The sequence below is a fragment of the Apis dorsata genome, unplaced genomic scaffold (assembly GCF_000469605.1).
Source record: "Apis dorsata unplaced genomic scaffold, Apis dorsata 1.3 scaffold_667, whole genome shotgun sequence".
Taxonomy (NCBI): Eukaryota; Metazoa; Arthropoda; class Insecta; order Hymenoptera; family Apidae; genus Apis; species Apis dorsata.
The window spans coordinates 53,790-64,362 of record NW_006263852.1 but is presented as its reverse complement, the minus strand read 5'-3'; the positions used below and the strand labels follow the sequence as shown (position 1 = coordinate 64,362).

The 10,573-nt window shown below is 34.3% G+C and overlaps 1 protein-coding gene across 1 annotated transcript in view; it reads right to left on the bottom strand.

The window, feature by feature from the left end:
• The window catches only part of LOC102678515 (lachesin-like), a gene marked incomplete at its 5' end in the record, with an annotated part of 53,089 nt that overhangs the window by 7,529 nt on the left and 34,987 nt on the right, over positions 1 to 10,573 (bottom strand). Inside the window, 2 exons of the mRNA XM_031513567.1 lie at positions 2,450 to 2,620; positions 3,861 to 3,980. Of these exons, the coding sequence (XP_031369427.1) occupies positions 2,450 to 2,620; positions 3,861 to 3,980 (291 nt within the window). The remainder of the gene's footprint in view (positions 1 to 2,449; positions 2,621 to 3,860; positions 3,981 to 10,573) is intronic.

The following is a 10,573-nucleotide window of genomic DNA, read 5'->3' as shown; positions in this document are numbered from 1 at the left end:
AAAAAAAAAAAAAAAAAAAAAAAAAAAAAAGAAAGAAAAGGAAAACCATATTCGGATAAAAAAAAATATACGTGTACGTTATAAATACATCACCGACCAAATTGCAAATTATTATTCACGGAATAAATACATCAGTCGCAGTTTTGCTTAGAATTAAAATTTATCGTTTTTTACGCAACGATATACAACGGACAAAACATTTTTTTTATTTATTTTTTTTTCCCCCCCTCCCTCACCGAATAGTCAAACGAAATATATCCACGTCGGGAATCGGCAACGAAACAAATTTTTGCGGATTTGCGGAGATCGGTATACGATAACCATCAGTTTCGCAAAAATAAGCAGCTTGGCCAATTCCAGGGCCCCGATACAGCGGCTATTACGCTCAAATTAATAATCAATGCTAATTGCCATTGTCATTAGGTGAACGACCATTATACATCGCGAATAACTATGTCGTTCGATCTACTTTGCCAACTTTGTGATAGTAGGTATCGGTTAACTTGATACAGATACGTGGAAAATTTTGCAAACTCGAACGAAATTTATTTTCTTTTTTTTTTTTTCTTTTTGCTGACCCTAGGTCAATCTTGTTTCGAAAAAATATATATATGTATATATATATATATCACATTTTATTTCTGTCGTCGAGAATCATTATTATTCCCGATATCTTCTTGTATATCAATAATGCGATTATTTCAATTATTCCGTGCGGGCATTTATCTTTGATTTGCATGTAAATTGTTAACAACGATTTCAATAATCCACGTGTACTGTGAAGCTTGACAGTTTGACGTGTATATTTATCCGCGAATAATAATTATTTTTCTACTTTGAATGATAATTTCTTTTTTCCTCTGGTGATTTTATAAATTTGGCTGATGGTCAAATTAATAGTTGATAAAATTTGATATTTTTTATATTTATATTTTTAAGTATGATAAGGTGAATTGAGGAAATTTCAAATATTCGACTAATATAAAAATAATACTACGTCATATTAAATTATATCTTCATATTATTTTACATCACGATCATTGAACCATTGCATTCACGCAGTTTTCAATTTTTTATATAAAAAAAATCTAAGAAGAAATTAACAACAAAATCTACTGAGGAAATAGAGGAAGCCATGCCATTGAAGCCATTTTTTGATTTAATTCGATATCTCGATCGGTTGCCGAGATATAAGCAGTTTTCACGGCGTTTAAATTATGAATGGGCTCCGCTGATATTTTTATTTCTTGGAAATACGCGTACTACGCTCTTCCAGGAATCGCGTCTGGCACTTGTCTAGAGTTTGGTATAGGTCAGTGAGACGAGGCGCGAGCGAGAGGTCCGAATAAGCGACAAGGAAAGAGATAGTAACCGATTAAAAATTACCGTTTCCTTTACGCGATATCTCGACGATATATCGACGATATCTCGAAAACCGGAAGTCGTATCGGAATGAATGAAAAAGCGTTTCAAAGGGGAAGGTTCCGCGCTTCTAATGGTCTTTCATCCATTAACAGAAAATTATTATCTTCGGAGTTATGGAGGTTTAAATTTTTCCCTAATTTTAATACGATTTAATGATGAACTTTTAAGCTAAATTGTATACTAAATTGTATATTTATTTGTTGGAATAGAAGGGGATGATATAGTATAAGATTAAACGTAAAAATGATAAGATAATAAGATATTACCCTCTTTTTTTTTCTCGTACACTTCGTATTCCCTTCTATTCTAACAAATAGCAATTATTAACAAACAAAATGAACAACACAATTTTACCTTATCCATTCTCTGCGGTCTCTGCATCGACTGACCTCACTCTAATTTTTATCACACTTCCTCTAATTAAGCGAACGTAACGCAACACACGTATGCGATCCAATTAACATTGGATTACACAGAATCGCGATATTGTGAGACGTGTATTTTTCACGCAGGATGTATTAAAAAAAAAAGAAAAAAGAGAGAAAATACCGCGTGTATATTTCCAGAATATGAATTTAAAAAAAACATTTGAATTATTGTTACGCCTTCTTTAATTACACCTGTGTTAAACGAACGATTTTTAAAGCGTTTATTTTTTATAAAAAAAAAATTAATATAAATACGAATATTTATTAATATTATAATTTCTTACTTCGTACAATCTCAATATCTTTGATTCACGATTTTTACGTTTATAAAAATCTGTTATTATCCACTTTTAGAAATTCGATATTTATTATTTATCCAAGTATTTCGTGTAACTGATTTTTTTTTTTTTTTTTTGAAACACTTTCATGAAACTGTACACCTATAACATAGAATACTGTACGTGCGCGAGAGTACATCACATTTTTACAACGAGTAGTTGCAAAGTAGAAAAATTCTCCGGGATAAGTAAAGGTAGAGAAAGTTTGAAAACTTTCAAGTTGCGATCCTCATAAACGCATTATCCATGAAAACTCACCGTAAAGTCGAATGTTTCCCTCGGCATCGCCGATCGAGTTCTTCGAGATGCATTTGTAACCACCGAGATCCTGCTTTTGCAGATTCATGATCACCAATCGCATCTGCACACTGTACACGGACGTCTTCACCTCTGACATCGAGTATTTGTGGTTGCTAATTATCATTTCACCTGAAACAAAAATTTCATATCGCATGTTATCGCATTTTATCGAATTTTTTTTCCCCTTTATTACCAATTTTAATTAAGATTATTATTTCGATCGTGGAATCGTGGAAACAAAGAAGTTTATGAAATAAGGCTTCTTAATGTGTTTTGTAAAACCAGCTTTCATTTTTATTATTATATATTTTATTCTTAGCGCAAAGCCGTGCAAAATTCACAGCCGGGTAAATTTCTTTATATACGATTCCGCTTCTTTATCTTTCTAGCAAGAAATATTCTAAGCCGCTTGCTTTCTTCTCTCCAATTTCTAAAAGGATTCCTTTTTTTTTAAACTGTGAAATTAACGGCCTTCGATCTTCATTTTTTTTTTTTTTTTTTTAAGAACGAAAGCAAAATTAATAATTAATAAAATAATATTTTCTTTAAACTGTACACGATTTCGATTAACATTTACAATAATCAAGGAAAAAAAAAATTCCAAAGCAATCCGTACAAATAATTCCGTATAAAAGGCAAATCGAATTATGCAAACTTCGTCCCACGGAAAACGTTACGTCGTAAGAAGGTAGAGGGAAAAAAAGAAAAATCTGCCAAGAAGCCGGTAAAATGGGAATTTTCGAACCGCACAATGCTCGAGGTTCGCTTCGCATTTAAATTTTTGTACGTGACTTATCTTCGCAAGCGTACACGCTTCGCCGGATTATTATTTTACCCAGCCAGCCAACGAAAATCCACTTTCTAAATCGCGTGCGATTTAATAAACCTATCGATTCACGTTCTTCGACTCGGGAAAATAAAATATCCTTTCTTCTTCTTATACCTCCCTCTTTCTTCCCAACGAAATATTTATTTATTCTTGCAATATCTACGTTCGCCGTACCTTTCGTTAACGATACAAATTTTTCCCTTCTAACCTTTGTTATAACTATATAAAAAGAATATTCCAAAACAATGTTAACATCGAATTGACTTTGATATTAAATTTTCCATTTTCTCAAGCGTTATTATAGAACAAGAAAGAAATGTCTCTTAATATCGCTACACGATTTCATTTATCGAGATTGTTTTGATTTTAAGGCACAAGATAACTCGGGTAGAATAGAGAACAGAATTATATAGATGCAAGAAAGTATCTATTAATATTAATAGATATGTAAGAAGTATAGATTTTTAAAATTTATTACAATTAAGCAAAGTGTTAAGCACAATCTCGAAATATGAGATAAAACGGTTGATCGAATCTTACCTGATTCGCGTGTCCAATAATTAATGGCCTTGGGGGAAGCTTCGACGAGGCAGACCAGCGTAACGTTGGTTCCAGTTGGCGCACCGACTAGCTGGTTCGGTACTTGAACCATGGGGTGAACTGCAATTTATCGTGACGCCATTAATCAATGGCCAAACATATAAAGTATATATGTAATAATTATCGGCCGCATCGCGATTTGTCACCGGCCATTGATACGGATCAATGGAACGCGGCGACACATTTGCAGATTTAAAGTAAATTTCACGATCCTCCTCGTGAAATTATTGCGTTTAATGTATCTGCGTATAATTATTCGTGGAATGGAAACGTTCTCGAGGCCGAGAAATGGGAATGATCAGGGACGAAATTCAAAATGTATTTTGAAAATAGAAGAATTTTCAAGTTTTATTTTATTTTTTTTATTCGGTATCTTCTTATTTCGTTATTAAATTTACTTGCTCTTTGAAATTGAATTCCAAAAGTTGAAGCGAATCTTCGTTCGTTTCTTTCGTGTCCTATGTTCAGCGAAAAATTTTTATAGAAGAATGTTCGTGATAGAAGAATGTTTAAACTCTTTCGAAAACTTGTATCACTGTGAAGCAATGTAATGAGTCTCTGGGGCACTATTTACAAGAAAAAGAATACACGTTATCCTATACACATTGTTTGTATACGTTTCCTTCTGTTTCACTATCTTTCCTGGTATTTCAAGTAAACTGTCGCTTTTTATCAGTGCTTCCTATCCTCTTCAGAAAAGATTCTTCGACGATAATAATTTCGTAATTTTAAAACTGATAGAGGGGAAAGGAAAATCGGCGAGAAAAAATAAATTATTATTATCGTATTTTAACTTCAATTGTTTCTATGATTTCATTCGACATATCGTTAATGCAGATAAAGTAGAATATTCAGCATAGAAACATATTATCCAGTTCCAAACATTCTACCATCCATTCAAATGTTTCATTATTTGAAACTAAGTGTGCTTGTTTCGTTACTTTAGCATGATATCGATATTATGTCAACATTTTGTATACGATGTAATCAGAGAGAAAGTATATGTAACAATAACTGTGAAACCAAATAATTTATCGAGAAGTAAAAGTATTTATATATATACACACAAAAATCGTTCGATAAATCATATTACTCTCAATTCGAACGAATATTTATCAAAAAAAAAAAATCACGATACAACAAATAAACTGAAAAATCGATTCACATACCGACGATTCTTTTCCACGGTGTTGAAAACATAAACCTTTCCATAAAAACAAAGAATAGACCACTATAACCACGAATCAAACTTCATTTCACTCTCTCTCCATCTTCACACCGTTAAATTTAATAATCTGAAAGGAAAGAAAGAAATAAAAAAGACAAACCCTTCATCACGACATAAAACCACGTAATATTCCTCACACTAAAAATTTCCAATCTTCAACTTCAACCATCTTTCCAACAACACTTTCTCTCTCTCTTTATCTCATTGAATTAAATATAAGTCTCCGCACTCCGCCACGAAACTGTGTCACACTACACAACGAAGCAACTCTCTTCACAATTCCGGATCATATTCATTCCGCAATTTGCACAATTGCTGCGCCCACCGAGGCAAAGTAGACGAACGGGGTGGAGGAGGGTTAAGAGCAACAGAAGTCGATGTATTTCGCCCTGCTAGCAAGCAATCGCCTTACGAGATATTTTCGCGGTGTTTGTCCTTTTGTGTTCGAAGCATTAGCCTCTCCGGGTTGGCCCGCGTAACTTATGATAATGAAAATGCCGGCGTGGTTGACGGTGCTGTCATTTAAAAAAAGGGGAAGAGAGGGGGGTAACTCGCGCATCTTTCGTTCCAAATATCGTAAGCAGCTCATGGAAAGCTGCTTACGTTGTAACAGCCATCCAAGGCTCGGACTCGACCAGTTCTTTTGACCGGAAGACTAGCCTCCCTCGCTCCTGCATTTCAGAGAGGAAGGGGAGGCCAGGGAGGGAGGGTACAAAGGGCTCGCCGTGTATCAGGAGAGGGCTCATCTGCATATATTTCGAAGATAAGTAGAGGAAAGTGGACCAGCTGCATACGTCTTACGAGGGATATCTCGTTGGAGGAACGAATTTAAGATAGGTTTAAAGATATGTTGAGGGATAAGGAGGTTTGGGTTCAGTTGTTTAGTGAAAGAGATATTTTCTGTGGCTCTTTTTTTTTACGTAATAAAATTGTTACGTAAGGTTGTACATCGTATTCTTTCAATTATTCCAAAATAAAAGTCTGTTGTTATTTTAAAATCGTCGTCCGGTTTTAAATGATGTATACCTGGTGTTAAATTATAAATTTTACGTTTACACGAGGGTATAATAAAATAGTGCGATGCATGAGATCCCCAAGAACGTGATGAAATTGTCAAAGCCACGATGCAGGTTGATCAAGTTGGAAAGCTGAGGAGTTCGAAAAGGGCGAACTTGATTAAGATCAAAATTGAACCAAGGTGGCGTATAACTCCACGATGGTTGCGCATATATTGGGATACCTTAATACAGTAAACCCTTAAACCCAACGAAGTCCACGGCGTGCATAACACGAAAACAAATCTGCAGTTTCTCTCGTGCACCCGTGGGACTTGTAGGTTTGCGAAGGAATAAAGCGAGAGAGAGGCCTTTGATTCCCTGGTGAGAGGAAAATACATTTTCTGAACTGTCGGCCTCCGGAATAAACTATGTATCGTTGCCTCTTACCAATAAAATATCATAAATTTAACCGAACTCGAGACTGTGCGTGCGTGCAATTGCGTGAAATCTACTATTTTATACGATTGTATATATAACATTTTATAATATATTATATAAATATATAATATAAATATATATTTATATAAATTGAGGGGGAAAGATAAAAAAAACTTTCTTTTTAAATAAAAAATTTACAAATATTATAAGATAATATTTATGAATTGTAATAAGTATATAACAACTAGAATAACTAGAATCTCTGATATATATATATTAAGACATTCATTTTCCAATATTTAAGAAAACTGGATGGAAATTTAGCAAACATTAAAACCTATTTTGAAATTATTATTAACCAAAACTATACTAAACTAAACTATATTGAAATTATTGTTAAATAAACGCCAATTAAAAATAAAAATAGGAATAAGAATTTAAGAATAGTGTTTCACACGAGAACCGTAAAACAAAATCAGATAAATCAGAATAAGACAATCAAGACAAGTACTATAATCTGAAATATCAAGTTACTCGTTCAACGTTATTGCCAAAAAAAAAAAAAAAAGAAAAAAGAATCGACAAGATCTTTATATATCCTTCAACCAAAGTTAAACAAAAAAAATTTTAATTCCGGGCAAAAGATTCGTTAAATTTCCATCAACGAAATAATTAATTAAAACCACGCGTAAAATACGTATACGCGTCGCGCGTAAATCATTTTACAAATTTTACAAGGTAATTAAATAAATCACGTGGCTCAGGAACGTTTGTTCAAGGGGGTATGGAAAAAAATAAACGTACATATGGACGAAAGGTGTCACGTTACGAACAATTTCCGGCACGTGAAAGTTTTATCCACTGTCGATACGGACAGAATTATTTAATACATCGCGTGGCCAATTAAAACTTTTTTTTCTCTCTCCCTTTCCCCCTCTCTCTCTCTCTCTTTCTTTCCTCCTCTCGATTCCCGCGAGCAACAGACTTGCGGGTATATCGTAAATCAATCTTTGTATCTGGACACATGGTGGTATCGATTGCTATACTCGTTCGAATATTCATTTATCCTCCGATTGTGGCTCCTCCCCTCGATGTTTAGATTAATGAGCCGAACGTAATCCAATTCTGTAATTGGCCGGCGCGAAATTGAAATCGATGACACACGAAAAAACGGGAATAAAGATGTACCGGTGGGGCAATAAACGCCAAACACGTTTCAACGCGATCGAATTGGGAACAACGGGTCGAGTCTCTCTTCCGCCATAGAAATCGTGCGTTAGAAGAATCTTGAACAAATTCTTTTTTTTTTTTTTCTTATTATTATTTTTGCGATTTAACCGATTGAAGATTGAATTGTCTATAATAATTGTTTCGTTTATGAATTTATAAGATTATTTTATATGAATTTATAATTTTTATTTATTTTATATATTTTTCATATTTTATATGAATTTATAAGATTATTATATATGAATTTATAAGATAATTTATATGGGGGTTTAATTGGTATTAATAACGAATTATTCGTGGTACGAAGTCAAGTTTATTTATCATTGTTCTAATTTTGTTGTTGTATCATTGTCTAATTGCAAATTGGCTGGGCGGCCAAGTTTCATGTTTTTAACGATAAGCAATGTTGGCGCGAATTAAATGCGAATCGGTTTCATTCGTTATCTTTTATCAAGAGTTATATATATATATTTCCTACTGCGATCTTCGATTTTGTATATTTACACGCACGAATTTCGGTGAGCCCTGATTTATGATGCGGATCATCGATTCAGGTAAATTTAAATTAATAGAGGCGAAGTTTAAACTTTACGTGATGCCCGGATTTTAATCGATCCAACATCGAGATCTTCCGTTATCTCATCTATAATCGCGGATAAGTGTTCCAATCCTGTCTAACCGTGTGAATAATAATATAGAAGATAAAATACGTCATGGAAGATAAAATACCAGGCTTTTAAAATCATCATCGTAATCCCCAAAATTTCCAAATATCTTAAAAGAGTTTAAATAATATTCATGAAGAATATATCCTATTTCTTCTTCAACGAATATTAGACAAAATTAGAACAATGATAAATAAACTTGACTTCACGAATAATCGATTATTAATACCAATTAAACTCCTATATACCACTCTTCATGGATAATAAAAATAGTGAATAGACTATAAACTTTCTGATTCTTTTTTCTCAACTTCCTTATATATATATATAATTGGAAGGGAAGGAAGAAAGGTAATTGGAAAAGGATGACAGGGCGAAAGGTGGTATCAGGTGATATTCTTCGAAAATGTTAGGTGTTTGGTGGGCGAAATAAATCATTTAAATTGGAGGAAAGAGAAATCCCGGCTAATAGCTCAGGATCTTGGCGAAGGTGTTGTCCCCTGATGCGATTGCGGCGATGAAGTAAGCCTGTAAGGCGAAACATTGGGGCGCCCTAATAGGTTTCCAGGTCGCCTGGTCAACCCGCCTTATGTGCTCCCCCCGATGGTGGACGATCTTCGTGATGAGTATTAGCGCCATAATATCAAAACTTCCCTCTAACCTTCGATAAATTCTCCTTAACCTCTGCTACGACCCTTGTGACACCGATTCTTTCAAATAATCTGGTGTTATTTATTAAATTCGACGACGAGCGTCGTGATTAATTCAAAGTTGATACATAAATGTTCAAATTTCGATTTGCTGTTTTATTTCTTTTTTCCCGTTAGCTATATTACGTTCTGCACGACGAGTCTACTCCTAAAATAGAGCAAAATTGTTAATACTCTAATTTGGTAATTTAAACATTATTATAACAATAATTAAGTTAATTCAAAATGGTAATTCAATATCGTAAAAAAAAGTACAATCATCGTAATTTTCAAAATGAATAAATACCTTTCAAAAAAAATAAAGAAAATTCGAAACCCTCTCCTACCTTTTATCATGTGCAGTTGAATCAATCATTTTCACGGAATGAAATCTTCTCAAGAGATTAGCGTTTAAGAGGGCCAACTATCGATCATAAATTCTCTTCAAAACACTTCCAATTACACGGAAAATTTGCTGGAAATCGGTGGATGGAACGAAGGCGCGACGTTAGAGACGTTAAAACATCGGATCGTTTGAGGATGTCCAGCTGGGAATATCGTGCAAACGAAATACGCTTGCCGTGCTGCGGCAAAACGCTAGGAAATCCTGTAATAGGTTTCTGGGTTGACTGGCCGAGGGAAGGAGGAGGCGCTGTGGTTTTGCGGGGATGGCCACCGTGGAAAGCGGAATTCCCTCTGCTTCTGGGACAGATCTTCTTCCTACTTCCTACTTCCTGGTAATACTATAACCTTCCGCGTCGCTCCACCGTGAACAGAAACGATTCGTACGACGATTTCTTCAATATTGATGAACCAAGTTCAAACTTGCACCCCTAGAATCGAGGGGTTCCTTGTATCCCACGTTTTGACGCGCGGGAACCAAAGCCTTGGAAATAATAATAAATTCCATGTCTCGTTTTCTTCTGTCTGGTGTTCTCTCTTCAACGATTAGAATTAATTTAATGGCCGATATCTCGTTATCTGACTTTTTCAAGATCGATCTAGGAGAAGGAATTTTTGATTTTACGATAACAATTACAGGAATTGAACGTAGAATATTAAGAACAAAAGGAAGAACTATATCGTTAATTTTATTAGTTCAAGAAGAAGACTCGATCGAATTAAGTAGCATGGCCATACATGTATAAGTCGATCATACGAGAAAAATATCAACTGGTTATAATCAGATTAATTGTATCAGACAGATAGATGACATTTTTTGAATTCAAAGCAATCGAATGTCGGTCTTGTTTTCGAGCAATGGGTTCTTCTAATAACTAATTGAATAATTTCTTTTTATTCAAGAGAAGATTAGCGAATGGTCGAATGATACGATTGATCTTCGCGGATTATGAGAATACTTGGATGGTATTTAGGGAAAGGAATTCATCGCGATATTTAGGAA